The 24,939-nt window shown below is 38.5% G+C and overlaps 1 protein-coding gene across 1 annotated transcript; it reads right to left on the bottom strand.

Annotated features, from left to right (window-relative positions):
* Window positions 1-23,647: 23,647 nt before the first annotated feature.
* Window positions 23,648-24,581, bottom strand: LOC141632397 (uncharacterized). Its single transcript, XM_074444948.1, has 2 exons — window positions 24,270-24,581; window positions 23,648-24,142 (listed from the first exon to the last, which is right to left on the bottom strand). Exons 1-2 carry the CDS (start codon window positions 24,579-24,581, stop codon window positions 23,648-23,650), a joined length of 807 nt encoding a protein of 268 aa, XP_074301049.1.
* Between the last annotated feature and the right edge of the window lie 358 nt (window positions 24,582-24,939).

Raw genomic sequence — 24,939 nt, 5'->3', positions numbered from 1 at the left:
TGACACCCTGCCTCGTCTAGCCCCTTTTCCCACTATTGCACGGGGAGCCCGACCACCACCTCTACCTCAGTACCACCTCCGGGTCCGCCCACCTACTGCTTTACCCGCCGTTAAGAAGCTGCGTAGACTCGAGACCGGAGAGGGATCCGCACCTTCCACGGGTGGCCAGCCTCCCACGGCCACACCTACCCCGATCCATACTCCTAGTCCTACTCCCGCAGCCGCCGACCAGACACAGACATAGCCGGTCCTACCGGCTAATTTAATACCTCCACCACCCTTTGAGGCGTCCTCGGTCATGAACTAAGGGCGCCGTGACGGTTTGTTAGTTGAGATTGCAGAGAGACAGGCTCGTATGGAGCGGGACATAGCTTTGACTTTGTTCCCTCTATACGAGTATCACATGAGGCGACACCGTCCGATCCTAGAGGGTTGGCCACACCCTTCCTTTTACCGGTACCCAGCTGAGGGGTACCCGGAGTCTTCTAGTGAGGAGGAGGAGGACGAGGACCCGGCGGCGGCGGCGGAGAGAGCTCGAGCTGAGCAGAGGAGGAGGAGAGAGCAGGAGGTAGATTCGGACTTCACGGTGACGGTGGAGGACGTGCGTGACTGTGACGAGGAGGCTGACGAGTAGCTGCTGGTCTACTCACTTCCCCAGTTTTCTGGCTGGTTTGGGGAAGTTTGTGTTTTGTATGTCCATTTCACTCTTTTATTTTTGTCTCCTTTTTATTTTATTATTTTTCATTCTTTATTGGTTGTATATTCCCGTTCCCCTGTATATAACTACTGGTGTATGCTGGAGGACAACGAGGGCGTTGTCCGTTTTGGTTTGGGGAGGGTATTGCTTCCTTTTGAGTTTGCATTTGCATTTGTTTTCCATTCACGTTTATTTATTTCACCTTGCATTGTTTATTTATTTCATTGAATATCCAAAAAAAGAAAAAAATTAGAAAAATTCAAAAAATTCAAAAATATTCAAAAATATTCACGTTTATTTTCGCATATAGGTTGAGTCGGAACGGTTGATTTCTGTGATGATATTGCACTATAACTTGTCATTTTACTTGAGCCTTTCACTTCTATTGATGGTTATTAGCTTTTTCATATGCATAGTCTACGAGTTTTTGTTCAAATATAGCTGACTGTTTAGACTTGACCTGATAAATTGGCAACCTACTTTACAATTTCTGAGGTTTAGAGCCTATAACTGGTGACATTCATGAGCAGTTCATTAGGAATTGAGAGTAGTACCCCTTGCATAGCAGGTGCATCATTTTTTTGCACTTTTATGACATTCGATTTCTTGTCAAATGCACACATTCGGGTTTGTGGTCGGTGTCACATGCAGGGAGGTGCTTGCCAATTTTCCCCTTTTTTCTTATATTTTTCACCCATTTAGCTCCACTTAAGCCAAAACTTGCCTTTTTGACCCATTAGCTACATCCCAAACTGAGCCTGCCTAGTCAAGCTAGTTTAGTATGTCCTTTTTTGGTATGATTTTCCGTCTGCAGTTTGGTTCGTATCGTTTGATTGGAGTTGGTGAAAATAGAGGAAGGAGAAAAAGAAAAAAAATTGAAAAAAAAAGAGAAAAACGTGAAAAGAAGAAAAAAAAAATGAAAAAAAAACAGTGTTAGTCACGTGAAATAAAAAGAAAAAAAAAAAGAGTTGGAAAAAAATTATTTGATGTGTTCAGTTGATTCATTTAGACCGTATTAAAAAAGGAAAGTTTGTGACCGTCTAACTCCTGCATTTTTATTCCATATTTTGGAGGAGATTGTGTATGTGATTAGTGAGCTGTGTGCCAAATGAAAGGCACTTGTACTTTATTTTTCAGTCGGCTGAGAATTGAATGGTCTTATATGGTCCTGTTTAGGAACTAGCTTGACGCTTTTACCTCCACATTACCATAACTTGTTTTGCCTTTTCTTACATGACCCTCACTATTCCCATATCATTTGTAAGCCCTCGGTTGTGACAAACATTAATGGTTGGATTGTGTGCATTAGTACTTGAATCGTCTTTCATTTTTGTTGCATGCATGCTATGTAGGTCGCAGTTAGGTGAGTGACTGTTTCTCTTTCTCTCTTTTACATATATTATTCACCCTTTGCTTCATGAGAGAAGAGTGACCACGTGAGAGTCCGATTTTGTTGGTCTTGCAAGGTCGATAGGTTGGCTATATTTCTGAACAGCTTATAACTCGTTTGTGTATTGACTGCATAGCTATAACTGTTAATTTTTGTTGCATTAAATTGGTTCAAGTAGACAAGTTAAGCTAGCTCTGAGTTTTTATTTCCATTCCATTAGTTGCATTTTAGTTTACTCGAGGACGAGTAAAGGTTCGGTTTGGAGAGATTTGATACGTGCATTTTGTATAGTCTTCTTAGCCTATTTTAGCATGTATTTCTATGTACTTTCGTACTATTTATATTGCATTTTGCCCCCAAATTGGCTACTTTGGTTCGTTTTGTAGAAATGAACGTAAAAGTAGTGGAATCGTACCATTTTCGTCCTTTTTGCATGCATTTTGAAGAGACGGGGTTTTTCAGAGTGAGATCTTGCATTGGGATGCGTGAAGGAATGGTCTACGAGGCAGTCGGTCACGAGTTTGAGCTGATTTGAAGGAAGAATACTCGATCGAGCTGTTTTATCACTCGATCGAGTGGTTTCTATAGCTGAGAATGGTCGATCGAGTAGTTTTATACTCGATCAAGAAGTGCTGGAAATTGGGGGCTCGATCGAGTAACAATTTTACTCGATCGAGTAGATTATCTTGAGAAATGCTCGATCGAGTGGTTTAAAACTACTCGATCGAGTGGTTTTGCCTGGCGTGGGCTTTAATTAGCCCCTGAACTTGTTTTAGTTGATGGACTTAGCAGTTTTTCTATTTAAACACACGTCAACTAGGTCATTAGCATCTATTATCTAATCTATTTTTTATCTAAGTTTTATCTATCATTCATTTACAGTAAAGACTGCGTTACTTTTTCTTCTTCACTGTAACTTTTGCTTTCGGATTTTCTCGCTCGGATTTGTTTGTTCTTTACGCCGGATTCTTGTGATTGTAATCTCTTTCTTCCTTTTTAATATTAATCTTTCATTTGTTAATCTTAATTGTTTGTTCTACTTCTTTTAATTTCTGCCCTAATTACTTTTATGCAATTTAATTATTGTTTTATCATGTTGTATGTTGGTTTATTCTTTGTTATTAGTATTGACAGTATTAATGGCATGAGTAGCTAATCTGTTTCATGTTAGGATTAGGGGACCTACGGTAGAAATGTGACGATGTAGTAAATAGGTTAGATGAATTAATTGTGAGACTTTGTCACCATAGCAATATAACTGTATTTACCGACTTAGTTGAGTGCACGCTTCTGAGTCACCTTTTTAATCCGGTTAAATTTAATCCTGGATCGGAAGATTGGACTAAATAGACCTGCTATGATCAGTAGACTACCCTGACGAGGACGGAAGTTAAGTTAGTGGAATTCTAGGATAGAAAGTGGACCGGAAGGACCTTTCCATATCCGTCTCACAGTAATTTGTCTAAGTTGTTTACAGTTGAGTCACTGGACTACCGTAGTGAACCGAAATCCTGACATGTCCCTTCTCTATTGATAGTTTAATTATATTTTCTGCGTTAATTGCTCTTTCTTTATTGTTCTTGCCTTTCAAATATTTTAGTTTAGAAATAAAATTACAACACCCCCCCCCACCCATTTGTGACCAAATAGACGGACTTTTACGGATATCTTTCCTCCCTGAGGAGATCAACCTGACTTCCCTAGCTATATAGTTAGTTTAGTTAGTTATTTTTTATAGGTATACGACAGCCCTGTCACCGACACCAACTCATGGGACCTATACTTCGATGGTGCGTCTAATCTGAGAGGCTTCGGGGTAGGAATCCTTCTAATGTCACCAGAGGGAGAACATGTTCCAATCTCGGTCAAGCTAGACTTTGTCGTCACCAACAATGCTGCCGAATATGAAGCATGCCTCATCGGCCTACAAGCAGCCATCACAATGGGCATCAAGAGACTGAGGGTCCATGGCGATTCCTTGCTCATCATCAATCCGGTGTCCGGATCATGGAAAATCCGAAGTGACAGCTTAGCTCCCTGCCGAGCGAAAATCAATCAAGAGGCCGAGTTCTTCGACCAAGTCGACTACTTCCACTTGCCATGAGAGGAAAATCAATTTGCTGATGCCCTGGCAAAACTTGCCGCGCTCGTCAACATACCCGACAACATGACCTCGATGGCCCTATGTGTCGAGAGAAGGAGTGAACGAGCTCAGATCTGTGCTATCAACAGTGACGAGGAAAACCATGATGAACCTTGGTACCAAGCCATCCTTAACTACAAAAGCAAAAACGAATTCCCTCCCAACTCTGATCCAAGAGGACAAAGAGCCATCCATTTACTTGCATCACAAATCGTGATAAACCATGACCAATTATACAAAAGAACACCCCAAGGGATTCTCCTCCTTTGCATTGACCATCACAAAGCCAAAAAAAGTCATGGGAGAGTTTCACGACGGAGAATGTGGCCCTCACATGAGTGCAATGATGCTTACCCGAAAAATCATGCGGCTAGGCTACTATTGGACCACCATGGAAGCCGATTGCCGTAACTACGTCAAACATTGCCACAATTGCCAAATCTTCGCCAACATACAACACATACCACCATCCCTTTTATACACTATGACATCACCCTGGCCTTTCTCAACTTGGGGCATCAACATCATCGGGAAAGTCAACCCGATAGGCACCAAGGGGCATTGCTTCGTCCTCGTCGCCATCGACTACTTCACCAAATGGGTGGAAGCGCAGTCATACACAGTCTAGACCGCCAAACAAGTGGCAAAGTTCATCCAAAATAACATCATCTGCAGATATGGGGTACCCCATGAAATTATCAGTGATCAAGGATCTCACTTCCGGGCGGAAACACAGGCCTTGCTGGACAAATACAAGATCAAACGACATCAGTCATCCCCCTACTGTCCCCAAACCAACGGAGCGGTGGAGGCAGCGAACAAAACTCTCGTCACCATTATCAAGAAAATGCAAGACAACTACCGCGATTGGCCGATTAAGCTCCCATTCGCACTTTGGGCATATCGAACCTCCATTCGAACACCGACAGGCGCCACACCCTACTACCTAGCATATGGCATGGAGGCGGTTCAACCGGTAGAGTTGAGGTCCCATCTCTACGCATCCTACTGGAAAGTCATGTTCCTGAGGCGGAGTGGACCCGTCGAAGGTATGAACAACTTTGCTCTTCGAGACGAGCGGCGGCTCAACGCCTTGCACAACGTCCAGCTATACCAATGACGTATACAATGGGCATTCAACAAGAAGGTTAAACCCAGGAACATCAAGGAAGGCGACTTGGTCCTCAAGTCAGTTCGAGCACCGTTACCTGTCGATCCGAGGTGGAAATTCAAACCCAACTGGGCCGGGCCATACCTGGTCAAGAAAATACTTTCGGGGGAGCAGTGAGACTGAGTGACCTAGACAGGGAGGATTTTACAAACCCGACCAACCTAGACCAGCTCAAGAAATACTACCCTTGAACCGTAGCAACCAACAACCTCGCACTAGTTTTAAAACTAGCAACCACCTTAACCTTTTCAAGTCAAGTTCCTCAAACGCGTTCTGATTTGAAATTGCATGTTTTCTCGAGTCTAAGTTGCGGCACCTTGCCCGTTTCAATTGCCCTTTGATATGTCAAAGGCAACATCCATTTGCACTAAAACAAAAACCCCTAAACTACGAGCATGGTTTGATTTCACCTCTTCAGGTGGATACGTAGGCAGTCCTTCTTATACATGAGGGATACAACCACAAAACCCAATCAAAATTTACAAAACATTTCGAACTACGATCATGGTTTGATTTCACCTCTTCAGGTGGATACGTAGGCAGTCCTTTCTTACACAAGAAGGATATAACCGTCCCCATAATCAAACAAAAACATTCCCTTATGTTTACCCACATACAAAACATCACCCATATCAACTTTCAGAAAAAAAGGAAAGGGAAAAACATTACCTTTCCCTACAAAATACAAAAAAGAAGTCTTTCTCCCTTGCTACAAAAATCCCATTTCCCAAGTGCAAATGTTTAGGATGATTCAAATCGAATTACCTTTATAAAATGGATGGAAGAAACAAGCGTTCACAATTTCGACACAAGCAATCCTCTTATTTAATTAATAATGGGAGGGATAACAATTTCAACAACAAATAAAGCTCGATGAGTCTATAACTTGTCAAAGCTAAGGTGTCGACTAAAACACCTCACATAATAAAACTAGCACAAAACACACAAAACATAGCTAATACAACATAATAAAAACTCACAACACTAATACAACATAATAATAAAGTGGGTAATGGAGGTCTTCACTCTTCCACTCTACCCTTGTCTTTTCCCTCGCGGTACATCTTCCCCTTGTTCTTCTTGTTGGCCAGCCTAGCATGGACTCCCCCTTCGGAATGGACCCTCAACGGCTCTACAACCGCGACGGCCACCGGTCTCTTGCAAGACCCCATGTTTGGCCCAAAGCGAGCCCATGTACGGCCCACTACATCTTTGGGTCCCGAGCTTCTCCTCTTTGGTGGCCTCATCACATCCGGGCTAGTTCCATCAACATAATCCTCAAATAAGGCACGGTTGGCCTTGCCAACCTCTCGATACTTCAAGTCAACAACCTCGTCCTTTTGGGATTTGGACCTTTCCTACAAGGATTGGGCTCTTGACCACTTGATATAAGCGGGAGTAACCCATGTCGTGGCAAGTGGCTTTGGTACCTCCCAAAGCGGCCGAGTGCCCACCATCTTTCCAAGACCTCCACAAGCTCGGAGTTCCGAAAAACATTCTCTTGGTCAAGGGTATCTTGAGCGAGCACCTTTTGTTGACGCCCCATTTGCCTCGTGAGTCTCTCGGGAGAAATGAAGGAAGCAACCTTCAAACCCACCACCATCAAAGAACGAGGACTAGCACCCGAAGTGGGCAACCCCATGAAGGACCTCAAGTGCCACCATGGTACCACCCAACGGATATGAGGACCACCCTCATCCGCCAATCTCGCGTCCCAATAAGCCTCGGTGGAAGCAAAGCTATCCGAGTACAACTTCTTTCTCGTGGTAAGGTGACGGAAAGAATAAGAAGAAGAATCAACCGGAGGCTCTACATACCTTAGCCTCTCCAATAGCCACACTTGGAGGATCCTTGGAGATCCAAACGAGGGAGCTTCCCCACAAGAACCCTTCTTGTCCAAAGCTTGAACGATCTCTCCAAGCACCAACCATGATGGATCTCTACCATGCTCCATTTGCTCGACTACATGCACAAGGGTCATGCTACCATAGCATTTTGACCCCTCCTTCTTCAAAGCATCAACAAATAGGTATACATAGACAAGGCAAAAGGCAAGAGCCATTCTCTTAGCCACCTCCAAAACATTGGGATCCAATCGGTTTGAAAAGATGTTGATAAGAGCCAACATATCCACACCATGAGCAGCGAGGAAGAAATTGACTTGGCTTGTTTACAAGCCCAAGATTGAATGGAATTTCTCCTTATAACACAACCGAGTCGTAGGATGTACCGGAACACAACCCGGCCACCCACCAATGGCTCTTACTTCCTCGGCAAGAAGACAAATTTCGCCTTTCGGGAAAACGAAAACGTGATGTTTCGAATCCCAAAACCGAGAACATGCTTTAAGAAATGAGGATTGCACCTTGACTTGACGAAGCACCAATAATTGACCAACTCCCATGTAAATGAGTTAATACTTTTCGGGAGGCGACAAATCCCGGCACCATTGTCGCAACGCATTCTCAAAGGCATCCATGAATATTTTTGTGGAAAAAGAAGAGGCGGTTTTGTAATGTTTTTTGTGTTTCCGATGGTGAAACAATGAAGCACAAACATCCTATTTATACAAAACAATCAGCGCGTTTTTCAGAAAAAAGGGAGAGTTGGCTTCTATCGCCAAGCTGCTCGCGCCTCTTTAGGCATGTTCTCAGGATTCCCACCTTGAATTGTCCTTTTCCAGTTGTGTATACTCCTGATACCTCAAACCTCCCGCCGGAATGCTCGCGCCTCTTCTGGACGGTCCAGGACATTTTGGGTTTTCTCACACTCATATTTCCTTGTTTTCGCGTTTTACGAAATCCGACACGGTTTCCATGATGCAGCTTCAAACATACGGATTTTTTTCTTTTTTTACGGGGGAAGGGCTAGTCGCCCCGATCCGCAATGGATCGCTTCCATGTCAGTCGAAATTCCGAAAATTTTTCGCTTTTTCGTATTTTCACAAAAATCGAAAATTGATAACACGACGTCAATTTTCCTTAAAATTTCAAGTTCTCTCAAATCCGAGTCTTGATCTCACACTCACAAATTTCAAGCTTCAAACATACGGTTTGAGTTTGAATTTTTCGAGTTACAAATAAATTTCAACAATTCTGATGCAATTTAATTCAAGACACGAGTTAATTGCTCAAATTTTTAAATCAATTCCTTTTGAGATGTCCAAACGTGGCAACTTGCCACGGAATTTTTAAAATATCATTTCAAATTCCAATTTTAACTTCGAGTCATCGCGGTTAATTTTGTTTTCAATCAAGTGCTTTTTACGTGTTTACGTTTATGCAAACGTGCTACCTGTTGCCTGTTTTCTACACTAACAATGCAGGAACTGGTGCGAAGCAAAAAGAGAACTAACAGTCGACACACGTTTGATACAAACGACTAACCATACAAACAAGAACTAGTACAAATATCTATCATACAGACACTAGCCTAAGATAACGAATTGGGGCTATTTGCCACCTACCAAACTAAGCAGTCCCTATCCTTCCAAACGGAAAAGAAAAGAAGCAACACGGGAAACAGAAGAGCAACAACGGAAATAGAGGTGGTTACCATGACGGTAATACCTCGCTCCTACTCCACGACAAAAAAGAAGACAGTGTCTGACAGACTTTGGATGATAAGGAGGCCAAGAACCATGATGCGGCGCGTGTTGACCCCCAATCATCAGCCATCCTGTCTATCATGCACAATGAAAAGGACAAGTCGAGCATGTCAGCCGCATCCGCTTCTCTACGGAAGCATCCTCTACCACCACCTCGGCTCTAGCAGCCTCCCTGATCGCTTCTACTCCTCCCGGATCATCATCCCCCTCACGAACCTCAACGGCTCTCTCAGCCCTAACGGCCTTCTCGGAAGGCCCCTCCTCCTCAGAATCGACCTCCACAGTCACGTCCGGCGCACTAGCTGGGGTGATAACCGGCCCGGTCCCAAACAGGTCCTCTTGGGTCGCTGCAATGGACCCGACAGGTCCCGAGCACTCTCCTGCAATCAAAGACGGTTAGCCGAAATTTCGGCATTACGACGGCATGAAAATGAACAAATCCAACAAAAACCTGCAAAGCAGAACAAGAGCAATCCCGCCCAAACCCAACCAAACAAAACAATTTACAAAAAACGCAAAAAAAAAAAAAAAATTACTCGCCCTTCTTTTCAAGCAAAAGACGAGTCAAAACAATGATAAACAAAAACGGCACCTCGAGACCCACACAAGGTCCGCCAACAACAACCCAAAATACGTTTCCAACGCAATGGGGTATTTTCTACAACTCAAAAAGACAATTTCTACGCCAATCTGAGCGCAAACCGGTCAAAATTTCAAAATACGACCACAATGAGGCAACGTGATTTTACCACGTCTCAAAGCGACCTAAACTACCAATAAGGTTCATTTCAAGGCAAACTGACTCAATTCAAGCCCAAACAGATGCTTATTTTGTCAGACATAAGACCGTCACAAAAGGCAAAAGTTCAAATTTTGCCCACAATACCCAACAAAGGTCCAAAATGGCAAACACGGCCTTCTCCGACTACAATGAAACCTAGTGGGGCACACTATTCAAGCAAATAAACTTGGCATTGTGAATTGAGACGGTTCCTCCACCTCACTCACATTTTTCGAGCATAGGGGACGTCAACGGGGACCAAAATGCAAACTAAAAACACCCATATACTCCTAAACAGGTTTCTAACCTAATGCAATCATCAATTTCACTCGAAATGGGCTCAATCAAAAACGCCCAAATCAGTTTTAAGGGTAATATTTCGCCCTAATTCAATCAATCAAAAAGACTAACAAATTTAAATGGATTCAAGATGAAATACATACCTTGAGATGACATATTGATGATGGCACGAACTGAAGCAAGCTAGAAGACCAACAATGGCGATTTGTTTGGTTTTTGTCGAAGAAATGGAGAAGACGAAGTGAGAATGACGAGCAAGCCATTCTCACGTCTTTTACAGAAAAATAGGGAAGCCCCCTTACCTCGCCAAGTAGCTCGCGCCTCAATGGGGTGCTCTCTGCTTTATTCAGCGAAATTTTGGGCTTTGGCCCAATTTCCCACACAAACTTCAAATTTTCAAGGACGACATTAATAACCGTCATTTTTCAAATACAAAAACAAATAGTGAAAATTCAAAATTCACTATTTCTCCAAAACTCAAACGGCGGAAATTAAAACCGTCATTTCAAAAATAATAGTGAAAATTTAAAATTCACTATTTCTTCAAAATTCAAACAACGGCAATTAAAGCCGTCACTTCAAAAATAATAGTGAAAATTCAAAATTCACTATTTCTTAAAATTTCAATCGACGGCAATAAAAACCGTCTTTCAAAAATAAAAAATAATAGTGAAAAATTCAAAATTCACTATTTCTTCAAAATTCAAACAACGGCAGTTAAAGCCATCACTTCAAAAATAATAGTGAAAATTTAAAATTCACTATTTCTTCAAGTTTCAAAACGACGGCAATTAAAACCGTCATTTCAAAAACAATAATGAAGTTCAAAATTCACTATTTCTTCAAATGTTAATGGCGGCAAAATAAACCGCCACTTCGAAAACGACAATAGTGAAAATTCAAATTCACTATTCCCTCAAATGTCAACGGCGGCAACATAAACTGTCACTTCAAAAACAACAATAGTGTCTTCAAATGTCAACGACGGTGATTGAAACCGTCACTTCAAAAACAATAATAGTAAAATTCAAAATTCGTTATTTCCACGGTGGCGTCACAAGCCCCATCTGTCAAAACAAGCAGGTAGCGGGATCCAGACCCGTTGTCTCCTCCAACATTCCAATATAAACACTGATATTCCCTAACAGAATGTCAGGGGATTCCTCACGAAGCCCGCTATTTCAAAACAAGCCCATCCAACGCGGCTATTTTCACGATCGATCAACCGGCCCTCCACAATGGCTGGCGAGCCTTACACCGTGCAGCGGCTGGCGAGCCCCTTTATATACACACAATGGCTGGCGAGCCTTACAATGCGCAGCGGCTGGCGAGCCCCTTCATATACGCAAAATGGATGGCGAGCCATACAACGCGCAGCGGCTGGCGAGCCCTTTCATATACATACAATGGCTGGCGATCCTTACAACGCGCAACGGCTGGCGAGCCCCTTCATATACGCACAACAGCTGGCGAGCCTTCATCCGCAAATAATATGTAAATGGAGGACGTATCCCGAATATGCCTCGGGTATGACTCCTTCACCACAGATGGCGAGCCTTTGTCCGCAAATAACACGACTCAAGGACATATCCCGAATTGAAGATGCCTCAGGTATGACTCCTCCTTATGGCCAGCGAGCCTTTGTACGTAGTCTAACGGACTTTAAATGACCCGCACAGACAATAGACAGACTCTAAACTGTTCCCGACGATAGGTCCTTGGCTCGTACCCTCGAGTCGCCTTGGCGTCGCCCTTCCCGACGGCAGGTCCTTGGCCCGAATCCTTTCGAGCCGCCTCGACATCGCTTGGGTCTCCAGGTTATAATCTTTGATTGACCTGGGGGCTCTACTTTGACTTTCTCCATGTCCAAGCCTCAGTCAAAGTAGGGGCTCTGTAGATACCCAGTATCTCCTGAGACTCCACCAAACACCCAATGATTATCGGACTACAACATGCTTAGGAATCGCGGTGTTTGATCGACAATTTATGTACAATTTTACGTCGGAAAACATAAGACGTTTTCGAAAATAAAACATTTCAAAACTTTTCAAAAGTACCTGGAGTGTTTAATGCATGACGACGGGGTCGCAATGACACTAACTAAAGTCAAAATCGACACCTGACCAAAAATCGACTCAAAATTCAAATCCCGACTCCAATAACGAGTCAAACCGAGTCAAACACAAAAAACAAAACCATTCAAATGCTTCTATGTTCAGATTTCTCGGAATCTTACATAGTCAAGTATCAAACATGTTCATCCAAATCCTAGGATAGAACAAATCATGATTGCACTTGTGTGAAAGCGACAAGACACCTCGAAGATGTGCTACATGGCTCGCGCCTCTTTGAGCAGCCCAGGTGGCCACGTCTCTCAAAATTCACACAACCACTTATTTTCCTATAAATACCCCTCAAATGCAACCATTTGAAGGTTACGCGAGCGTCCGCCCCCTCTTTTCTCCCTTAAAATTCTCGACTCGACTTCCTAAGTCACAATCCAACACGTCTTTACGTCCTACCGATCGTAAACACATGCCTTACACATTGTTTGGCACTGTCATTGTCCATAAACCACTCGACTGACCATCTCGACCACTACACCATCACTAAACTTAACAAAACACTCTTTTTACTTACTAAAACGGTTTTAAACCAATTTTTCCGACCAAACGAGTTGATACACTTACGTCGATTTCTCGCCATAAGCCAAGCATGTAAGTATGAGGGTGTAAAAATCTTCTTTTATCATGTTTTCATTTGTTTCATGACTATAACATGCTCAATCATGCAAAACATGGTCCAAAACATGGGAAGAATGAGTCAAAACCGGACTTTTGGTTGAGGCAGAGGCTACTTACGTAGCACATAGGCTCGCGCCTAAAGGACCTTGCCCAGCCTTAAGTCCAATCCGTGTTTGGTCTCTTCACCCCCCTTATTTTCATATTTGTAATCGGTTTTTACCATTTTAAATATTTTCAAATCCTTTTTATTTTTACAAGTTTTTAACCATAAAACATTTTTCACCCTTGGTTCTTAATACCATGACGGTTTAATCCGTGTTTCGGTGATAATATTTGGTTAATTACATTTAAAAGGTTTTTTAAAGCCTTTTATTTCATTTAATTACATTTAAAAGGTATTTTAAACCCTTTTATTTCATTTCTTTACATTTTGGAAGGTTTTTTAAAGCCTTTCATCATTTCTTTACATTTTTAAAAATAGATGTCTTAGTCACCAATACAAAGTCATCCTTGGTTCTACATACCATGTCGGATTTTAACCCGAGTACAATGATGAATGTCGACTAATTATATTCAAATGAACTTAAAACAATTAGTTCATAATCATTTTCAAAATTATTCATGTCAAGCTTGCAAAGTCGAACCCGACATCGAATACCGCCAAAGCAATGACGGTTATTCAAGTCTCGTTCTTCAAATCAACATAAAAGCGGCCTAAACGGCCTTTTCAAACTAAAACGGGTTCAAATACCCATTTTTCAACACGTTTTACAAACGTTTTTCAATGGTCAGAACACGCCATACACCGTTGACTGACCCGCGCCTAAACAGGCCATTTCTTTTTCTATTTTCAAACCAGGGGAGACCCTTCCAGCCTTGGCCTAGGACTATCCCGACTCCGGCTAACCGGGATATAGGACGGATCAGACGACTAATTTGCTCATTCAAATACCGTATTTGAAAAACGTCTTAATAAGATAAATGGATCATGTTATGCACCATAAACCTAATCCGGTAAATGGATGTTTAATTTCCGTCTTGTATGCAAATCAACCATAAATCCAACTCGACATCTTATACTTGATATTTGGATTAAATCAACCGATTTAAAAAGCTCTCACATGTTAGGTTTAAATTATTGGATGCGCATTCATGCATTTAAACCGTTTTATCAACTTTTGCATTCAACCAACCAAGATCGTTCAAGAGAGGCGCTCATGGCGGGATTGGGTGTCTGGTTAAAGGGCTTTCCAATACGTACCTTCACCTCTTACTCAAAAACTTTGGATAGTGGATGACCTTATCCAGGGCGTACGAGAGTCATTCTAGAGATAGGATGCTAAAGAGGGACGATTCCTTATCTTTAGTACCTATGTCAAACACTAATTTGTCCTTCGTTTGACTGAGGTATAAAGTAAATTCGAACGGGTTCCAAGCATCCCACATATGCTTGGTGGTGATTCCGAACATCTCTAATCGTTTCGAGAACCTTGCCAAGACGAAACCGACCGATCTAAGACGATCCGGTCGAAAGCATTTTTACGCCGCCGAGTGTGGCTTTCAAAAGACTGTTGTACGCCCGACAGATCAAGCCGGACACGCAGGTGGGCCATGTCCACACCTTGTTCTTATTAGTGTAGTTTATTCATACTCAAACCTCCAAATTGTGACCGTAGACAGACTAGAATTAACAAGTAGATAGTGACCGCCTCCCTGTGGAGATCGACCCTACTTCCGCTAGCTTCTGTTAGTTGTTTTAGGTATTTATTTTTGGTACTAAACGATGGTATCAATAATGCAACCATTTCTTCCAAACTTGTATTTCTATTTCCTTCTAGTTTACCGGCATCTCTTAGCATCTTACATAAGTTACCAAAACATGCTCTATCCATCCTAAGGTTGTCTAGGCATGCTATATCACTCCCTTGAATCATTGGTCTAATATTAAAAACCCTAGCCCGAACTCTTTCATCAATGAAGTTGTCAAACGTATATGTTATCAGCTTAGGAATTATAATGTTTAAACTAGAAAGATGGCATAAGAGGTCGACAATAGTCTGAACAACCATCAAAAGCATATGTCTATATATAGTAATACACGAAGCAACAATCTTCTTCCGGTTATTCAGAGGTGAGTGTGCCATTGTCTTATAACTTGCATAAGATAACATAAAAAGAGTAAATCAACCTCTTGTAAAGCATAAGAGAAATTTAACATAACAATGACAGACCCAACTCTTATCCACCTCTGTTACCAAAACTTATACCAGGTGTATAACAATGACACCACAGCCAACACATGGATATCATTTCACTCTTGTAGTAGGTACTATTTAATCGATAGTTTCTAGTTAGAGATGAAAAATGATAATCCATAGAAAAATATATTCAATAATATAATCAGTAAGTGGTCGAGCCTCATGTTACAGATAAAAGACAAGTTTTTGCAAAGGCTATTAAACAACACAAATAATTGTTTAAGACGAGCATATCCGTCTTAAACTTAAGAGAGTCAAATAGAAGGGATAGGACAAAAGGAAAGCTCTGTCCTAGTGAATAGTTTACCCTTACTTTTGATTTGTCAGGGGAAATAAAGTAAGGGTAAACTATTGATTCTGACGGACAAGAACTACTACAAAGAAAGGCACGATAATATCAGAAAAGATGAAACACAGTAGAAGTCTAATCGCAAGCAAAGGAGTTCATCAAAAATAAAACTTTTGAAAAGCTTCAAACTTTAACAATTATAAATTGGTTAATTGAACACCAATACTCCATGATTTTTAATTTTTTATGTACCATAGATTATAGTAGGAAAAGGAAATAATCGAGATAGCAAGAGGGAGAGGGGGAGAGAGTACCAGTTGAAGTGAAGATGAAAATTGCACAGGAGGAAAAAGGCTGTGTGAAGAAGATGACGGCAGATAGAGGAAGTAGAAAATGAAATTGTTGTGTTTTTAATAGGGGTAGAATAGTAAACGTCACTCGTAAAAAACGCAGGAAGTGGGAATGACCAAGAGGGGGCTTGGTCAGCCACTTCCCACATGATATAGGAATTAGAGTTCCTATGGAACACTAGATTCCTCCAGCTTTTTAAAAAATGGGTAACCAAACAAGAGCCTTAAATCCCAATTCATGGGATTTTGGAATTCCTGTGTTTTTATGAGGCAACCAAACAACCCACTAGAGTATTATTCTAAAAGTTATTATAGACATTTTGATAATTACAAGGAGTATTATTCTAATTCTGCAAAAATTTGGAGTACATATAATTCTTTAATGTTCGGTTCGTAAGTAACATTCTACCATTGGTTGATTTATACTCATATCTTGAACGTTTATGTCATCGTATAATACAGGTTAGAAAAAGTTTATAACCCCTGTTTTTTTTTTCATTTTCAAAATCGAAATCAAATTATTTTAAAGAAATTAAATTATATTTAATGTTTTAGCAATATTCATTCGTCACCATTATATTGACCTAATAATAAAAGTTATGTTATCTTAATAATTATTTTATTACTAAATATTACTCAGTTTGAGAGTTGTATATCAAGAATTATTTTAATCATGATAATAATATAAAGTATTAAAATTTATATATTTTTTAATTATTTTAAAGTATACATTAAGCTTATATAATTATAGTCAGATTCAACCAAATTTATTTTTGACCCACCGGGTCGCTCGATAAGGTCGGGTCTTTACCCTAAATTAACGAGTTGCTTTGAGTTCGTGTCAATCGAGTCACGAGTCAATACTTACGTGCTTGGAAAATGCGCTTTGCTAGATCAAGTCAAAATTTGACTGATCTTATAATGACTGGGTGAATTATCAATGTTATTAATAAATCGTAAGTTTGAAAATATTGGTGGATTTTAGTTAGTAGGAAGTAGAAAAAGAAATTATTGAGTAGAAAGTAAAACAAGAAAAAAATAAATTTTAACACTCTCATAAAGTTCTCAAAATATAGGGATTATCGAAAACAAGTTTATGTTACTAAAATGATTAATATGTAGATAAAAAAACAATTGAAAGGAGTCCTAGCATATAAAACGTATTTGGCGAAAGATCGGTGTCGCTAATGGAAATCGGAAAATTTTCAACTCTAAAATCAAATTCACACAAATATAACGTAGAGATATGTAATATATATATATATATATATATATATATATATATATAAAAGAAAACATATCCAATCGAAAAATTCAGTTCAACCAATGTTATTTAATAGTAATATTTGCACAAACAGTTACAGAATATACTATGTATCAATATACTATGTATCGTAACGGTTGTATAGTATAGGAAAATAATAACGTAGGCCATATCATATATCTCATATTAGTTCATGTTCGACTCTTGTACGCAATAAAAACATGAAATAAGTCAAAAGAACGTAAATAGATAGAGAATATAATGCTTTTGATGGGATCTCTCAAAATAATCATATAGTATGAAAATAGATAAATAGAAGTAAGACAAATATAGGTTAATCATCATCTTTAACATCTTTTCACATACCCCAAATTAATATGTATAATTATTATTTTATTACCCAATTATATGCAAAAACCAAATGAGTTATTTACCTCAAGTTGTATTGCCTTTTTATTACTGTGAATTGATTTCTTCTAATTTAACAAAATTTCATTAGGTTTCGATTCAAATTGGGCCTTCATGACCACTTGGATGGATTTTTCTCTCCCCGTTTGTTGATAAATCTTTTCTTAATTACATTTCTGTATATGTTAACATGCGTTTATGTGTTCAAATTATAAAGCCAGTTGGATTTTTTTATTCGGTTTGATCAATTATAAAAACATCTTAAAAATATTATTAAACGACATTTTAAAGGAAATTTTAATATAAATACTTTCAAGTTCACACTACCTTTTCATAAATATTTCAAATTTAACAACCCATACGATTGCCCAGAAAGAAGGTCAATCTCAATGGCAAGTAGTACACTTAAAAAGGATAAAAAGCGGTACACTTGAAAGTCCATCGGTTAACCATTGCTCTAAATGATCTCGGGCAATCCAAATAATACACACCAAAAGAGTAGTAGCACAAAAAGAGGCGGCTACATTCATTTTGTGCCATGGGAATCATGAGGGGCCTAAGGGCCTAATAGACTGAATTAACAGGTGTTTGAGGACAGGTCTTAAGAGTGTTGGCAACAGATCAATAAGAGCAATGAAAATCAATAGAAGAAAGTGGCTACGGGTCCAAGGGCTTTACCACTTAGTTGACCAAAACCACCAAATGATTAAGGAGAAAATATCAGAGTAAATCAAGACATTGATAATAATAGAGACATGAAACACATGGTAGGGAGGGGAGGGGGGATACAAATGCATTGTCATTTTTTGTTTTGTTTTATGAATTAAACCTCTCGAATCTTCTATCTAAGGAAAAAATATGTTATCTAATAAATGTCGATTAGTTTAGAAATAACTACTATCTAAGTAATACATTATTGTTAATCAAATATGGTTATTATTAATATTGATCTGCAGTCTCATTTATATAATAAAGGTTAAAACGTCCTTGCGCATTTTACATTTAATCAATTATTTTAGAATCCGTGCAACATACGGGAATCACACTAGTAACTAATAAAAGGAAGGTAGGGGAATTTGGTCACACTGAATTCCATCTTGGTCTCATTGACTTTTAACTTGGGCATTTTTATTGATATTCCTTCATTTCGCTTTTATTGACCGTCTTAATCTCGTTTCTCTTCACTTGGTCATCATCTTATTCTCGCAACCCCACTCCTACAATCATTAAAACAACAAAAACGAGTATCAATTCTCGAAAAATAACTATAATTTGCAATAATTATAATAAAACTAATAATTACTAATTAACATATAAAATGAGCTATTAATCGATTAAAACACACGAGATCGAGTCAAATAAAGGAGTAAATAGGGATAAAATCAATACTAAAATATTACCTATCAATTAGTCAGATGGAGCGATCCAAGACTGGTGTGTTTATTTCTTTGCAAGAAGATAGAGTGATCCAGTGAGCCCTCCTGCAACTCTAAAAGCCTGAAGATTTATTATTTGATCTAAGATCTTGTAAGTCCGCGATGAAGGTTCCTCTTCCTTCACTCTTACAAATCTTCATATTCTGGTTAATGAATCCTCGTTCGCGATTCTTCATCTTTTTGCTATTTAATCTCTTGAGATTCATTGGTTAAACCGACCCTTTTTTGGTGAGCTCTGATAATAGTTAAGTCATTTGAAGTTTAGAGAAGCCCGGGCCGACCCTGTGCGGGCCCTGCAACCTGTGCAGACGCACAGATCCCTCGAAAATTTGGGGCCCAAAGTATAGGGTGAAGCTCAGCCCAATTTGGGGCCCAAAATTGTACTGCTAATCTTCCTGGCAAATTAACGTTACTGTGAGCATTAATTCTAAGAATCTTTGCATATTCCAACAATTAATTAAAGGGATGATTAATGTGGTTAATGATACTTTCCAAAAAATTAAATACACTTCCTTTTCTTTTTATTTTTTTAATCGGACTCATTGTGATAATGTTACTAATTACTCATATATACTCCCTTTGTTCCCTAATATAGGTCATTTTAGCATATTGCACATGAATTAAGAAAGACTTTAGAAATGATAAAATATAATTTTATTTATATTTATTGAGCTTTGAAAATAAGATAAAAACCTTTGTACACCAATCAAATGAATCCTAGTTATCATATATTAAACGCACTTCATTAATTATTTTCTTCCCATAACACATAGGAAAATGCAAAACGACTTATAAGATAAAAAATTTATTTTTCTCGGAGATGACTTGTATTATGGAACGGAGGGAGTACTTCTCAAAAGTAATGCAATGTGAGTACGTGACTCATTGTGTTAATATTCTCATTTTAACTTAACTTGATATTTCAACTTCAAGGTAATCTTTACCCTTTTTGTTTCCAAGTAAATCTTGTAACGATGATATTAACACTTTTTATATGATAAGTTTATTGTACCCACGACACTTAGCTTGATGCACGCCCGGGCCTAGGTTTCGCCTCGAGTCACCCAATCCCTTATATTTTTGGGGCCCCATTTCAAAAGTTCGCACAATTTTCCGGAAATCTTCGGGACGGCCCTGAGAGAAGCATTGTCACTTATGGTTTGAGAATAGTGAGTTTTATCTTTAATGCCTATCTTATAAGAGCTTTTATTCCTTGAGGATTAACTTCTATGGTGACTAATGGTTTATGGAGTTAGTATTTTAGCTTTGATGTTGGCCTTGAAGTATAGGTAACTTGTATATTTGGACTAGATGTGATTGAGACTTTTATATTAATCGTGTCTCATCATTGGTGGACCTAAATTAATCTCAGTTCCTACTTTTATGGATTTAGATCGTTGAGTTTTTGAGTAAGGATGTAACCTTTGAACTTTTGGTTGTGTGACTCAAACTTACTTGGGTTTATTGGTGTTAACCTTAAGAACAAGGATTGTCTTTGCACAATCGCAGTTTGGATTGATTGTGTCGCTCTAAGGTATGTATGAACTTAGAGTTGTGGATTGAGTATACCTATCATGTCTTGATATCTTAACCGTATTACATGAAATGCTTTGAGCAATATTTTGGTTCGAATTAACTTAAATAAATTAAATTTTTAGTTGAGGACATTTTGTTGGAGTATGTGCCCTCGACAATAATGCGATCACATGTTTAAATCTCATATTAAGAATGCATGAGGGAAAGTAATATTTATTGTCAACTGATCCACATTAAACGGTAATGATTGGCTGACTAGAGTTTGACATTACTGTCGTATGACGGTGGTGATCAGTTGATCCCTTAAGGTCATACCTTTAGGGTAACATTCTTAATTGATTAATTAATTAATTGTATGTTGATACAAGTTAATTAATTTCTTAAAATTGAACAAATGATTTTGTGAGTGAGAATACGTATCTTATTGTAATTTGATTAAATAAGATTTGTGCTAAGTAATTAAATTGTTTTATTACTTAGGTTTTGTTATTGTTTATGAAACAATTAAAATAAGAATGAATGGTTATTATAAATACAAGTTGCTGTGATTTATAATTCTATGACCCATTTTAAGTACATGTAATCATGAATTACTAGTTAATTTTTGTATGTAATTTATTTTGTTAATATAATGATTTTTAATAAGTTAAAAAGCATTATTTAATAACATGTCTAGTAACATGCCAAATATGTCACACTACACAAATTGAACAATTGACAAACTTATAATGGACCCTTATTAACATTAGGGTGCCGTGTAAATGGGGGTGGATAGGGAGTTGGTTGTGTTGTGTTCATTTAATTGAAGGGAACACAATCATACCCTACTAATCATAAGGTTGCATGCCTAGACTCTTGAGAAGAGAAACTTGAAAAAGCATTGGGCATTCTACCCTAGACCATTCCGGCCACCCCTTGTGAATTGGGAGAGTTTTTCTCTTCTAATTCACACAATTCATTCTATATAGATTATGAGATTGATAATTTATTCCTCACTCTAGTTTTTGTTGTGAACACACTAGTAAAATAATCTCACAAAACCTCCAATATTATTATACCATTACTAGTAGTAGTAAATAATAATATTAGTTGTTATTTTAAGGGCTCATATACTAATTCTAGTATTCGAATTAGTATATGTATTAAGGGTGATTATCTTGGTACAAATCCTTGAGGAGTAGATTCTATTATTAAATCTAAGGTTTTCTTGGACCACTAAGATTTTCATAAGAAGATTAATTTGGAAGGTGTCCAAATTAGAATACCCATTTTGGCCCTCCTTGTAAGTTGATTGATTTTTTCTTACTTTGTTTTAATAATGTTATGCATGCATAAGATCTTATTAGTTTATGACTAAACTAAATATATATAGTTATTAGAAATGTCTAATAAGAGATTAATGAATCTTACATATTTAGTCATCAATAAGATTGTGGACTTGTTGAGCTCGTAACCCCTAGTTCTTGTAGTATTATGACTAGAAATTTGATGGACTGTTAAGAGACCTTTATCTTCGTTAGATGGTACTTGTGGATGTTAAAGGCAATTGTCGCTTTCGGTTTAGAGGATTTCTCGTCAGAGCTTTGTTAGACGGTGATTTCGGTTTGGTATTCTGTATCTTGAGGAGTCTTATAGATTTGATAATTTGAGAAATTTGGTTAATCAATTGGATGTTAAAGTACTTGATGGATTTTTACCATGATGTTTTGAGAGGTGGATCAGTTATGTAAGGTTTTGAGATGGGAGTTGTGCCAATTGGTAATCTTGGAGGATAAACATTAGGAAGTTTGGCAATTCTGAGCGTGAAAACTTAGTTGCCTAGTGTTAAAAAGCTTGGAATTAGTTTCGATGGAAATAAGAAATCTTGGCCGGGTTACATAGAGTAGTTGTACTAAGAATCCTGAGATGATAAACCTCTACTATACTCCTTGAGCGAGCTTTGTATAACTCTTGAATCTCTCCTTTCGTCTTCTTCTCTCGAGCATCTGTTCCAGTTGTTAGTTCCGTGACCTTGGCTTAAGTTTGAAAAATTTTGCCTTTAACTGTGTTCCCCGAACATTTTTCGTATTGTACAAGAGTTTTGACTTCTATAAAATTTTGACTATCTTGGAAATTTTAAACATGTTGAGCTATGATTTCAAAGTTTTAAACTTCCCTTTTAGTTTTACTCTTGGTTAGTGTTTAAATTTTGTGTTGTTTTGAAATGTCTTAAAGTTCATTTGAAAATATTTCGGGAATTGTTTCAAATAATTTAATGTCTCGAAGATTTTGCAAATGTTATGTGGCATTTACAAATTCGATTTGTCATAAGGCTTTAAAGTAAAGATTTACACATCTTCTTTTGGTTTCGATGTTGGTTGGATGCTAGGACTTGCCATTAAAGAGTAAAGATGTCTAATGACTGGTTCGGTATTTGTTAATGTTGCGCTTTTAGATTTGATTTTTCAAATTTTGACTTGTTGCCCATATCTTGAACGACAGAATTCTTATTCGCGACGGATATTCTCTCGTTTTATGAGAAGAGATAACTGATTTATAATAATTTGATTTTAAAAATTAGTTTAAATATTATTTATACCTCCACAATGACGTTTTGAATCAACCATGGAGGTCCAACATTCATGGAAGCCCTTCAGTACTCATTGAAAAAGAATGTTTTAAATAGCATTGGGAAGGGAAAATCGCCAATCATTAGTGAACATGGTTAGTATAGGCTTTTGGAATATCAGGGCCCTTAATAAAGGGAATAAGCAAGGTAATATAAGAAGATTCTTGCATCTTAATAAGACTGGTTTTTTTGGATTAGTAGAAACTAGAGTAGAAAATAAGAATAAGAGTAGAATACAAAAAACTTTTGGCATTCAGTGGAGGTTTATGGATAATGGGGATGTGACTGATAGAGGTAGAATTTGGGTTATGTGGGATCCTAATTTGGTCAATGTTACTTGTATCAGTAAAGGATATGCAAGTCATTTATGTTCATATTACTTATTTGGTGAATGGATATGAATGGACCTGCTCCATTGTCTATGGCTACAATAGGGATGCTGATAGGGGACCATTATGGAATTCTTTGATTATTTTTTGTTTCTTTTTTCTTTTTCTTTTTTTGGTGAAATGTAAGTTTCCATTAAGGACAAACAAAGGTTTTACAGCCTAACAATTTTACATACTAACAATTTCAAATATGGAGAAACCCCTATTTACATAAATCAATGCTCTCTAACCATGATCTAGTACAAAGATCTAACTGACTACTGAGCACATTAATTCTCATTTTTGCACTACACCTAGCCTGATGGAGAGCAACGTAGGTGCAGGTAAATGAAACTCCACCGAGCCCCTGTTCCTCATCATCCAGATATGATAATAACAGGCCATGAAAGCACACAGCACAATCCCTTTTCTAGCTTTAGCCCATTTCTGATTCCATACCCACTGCAAAAGATTCACAGAAGGGATAGTAATCTGACACAACGTAGCCATTTCCTGCAAAACACTCCTACTATAGACACATTGCTCAAATAGATGCACATGTGTCTCAGTAGCAACTCCACAAAGCAAGAAAAGATCATCAGGGCTAATGCCAAGTTGAAACAGCTTGCTTTTAACCTGCATAGCATTCCTGACCATCATCCAACAAATAAACCTATGTTTTGGCACACACCACAAGTTCCAGATAGCCTTATGCCAAACCACAGGCTGAAACTTCACACGTAACAGCTCATAACCACTCTTCAAGGTATACCTCTTAGTATCCAACACCCACTGCCCCACGAACACGATACTGGCTCATCTTGTCTCTAACCTACAAATGCGATTTCCACCTTTGACTCAAATCTCCACTGGGTTGATAATTAGGCCAAGCTTGTCCCTTTAAATAAATCTGGCTAACCCATTTAACCCACCTCTTATCAGGATTAAAATAGACCCACCACACTAGCTTACCAATAGCAGCAGTATTCCACACAGAACTATCTCTAATACCTAGTCCACCTTCATTCTTTGGTGAACAAATTTTCTCCCAACTGACAGGAGGGACTCTGATATGATTAATGGTCCCATCCCAAAGAAAGTTTCTGCAAATGGAGTTCAGTCTACTCAAGACTCCTTTGGGAATGATAAAGATATTCATCCAATAAGAATATAAAGAAGTGAGGACTGAATTTATCAAGACCAACCTACCAGAATAAGAGAGGTACTCCATTGAAATAAGCATTAGTTTTGGATCAACACTTGACACTGAACTCTGGTCATTCTACCAGCAGTAATAGGGATTCCCGATGTGACACCCTCATTTTTAGCATTAAATAAACACGTAAATTCTACAGAAAAACTGACAGGATATGTTTGTAATTGGTTCAACTAGATAAAACCTGTAATTTTTAAAACTTTTCTAAACCATTCACAAACATTCCCAAATGAAGAGTGCCAAAACCTGCAAATACTAACAAACTAATTTACATAACAATACTAATTCGTGAGAATAAAGTGATACAAACCAAAGTAAAAGAGGGAGACATATGTCCCTTCAAAATGTAAACACAATCAAATGTTTAAAGGTT

The sequence above is a fragment of the Silene latifolia genome, chromosome Y, assembly GCF_048544455.1.
Source record: "Silene latifolia isolate original U9 population chromosome Y, ASM4854445v1, whole genome shotgun sequence".
NCBI classification, from domain to species: domain Eukaryota; kingdom Viridiplantae; phylum Streptophyta; class Magnoliopsida; order Caryophyllales; family Caryophyllaceae; genus Silene; species Silene latifolia.
This window is presented reverse-complemented; position numbering and strand designations above follow the sequence as displayed.

Excerpts from the sequence above, each read along its gene's own strand:
- LOC141632397 (XM_074444948.1), bottom strand. The coding sequence starts at position 24,581 with ATGGAGTACCTCTCTTATTCTGGTAGGTTGGTCTTGATAAATTCAGTC. Across the intron at positions 24,143-24,269 it reads ATAAGAGGTGGGTTAAATGG|TGGGTGTTGGATACTAAGAG; the intron begins GTTAGCCAGATT and ends TTCGTGGGGCAG.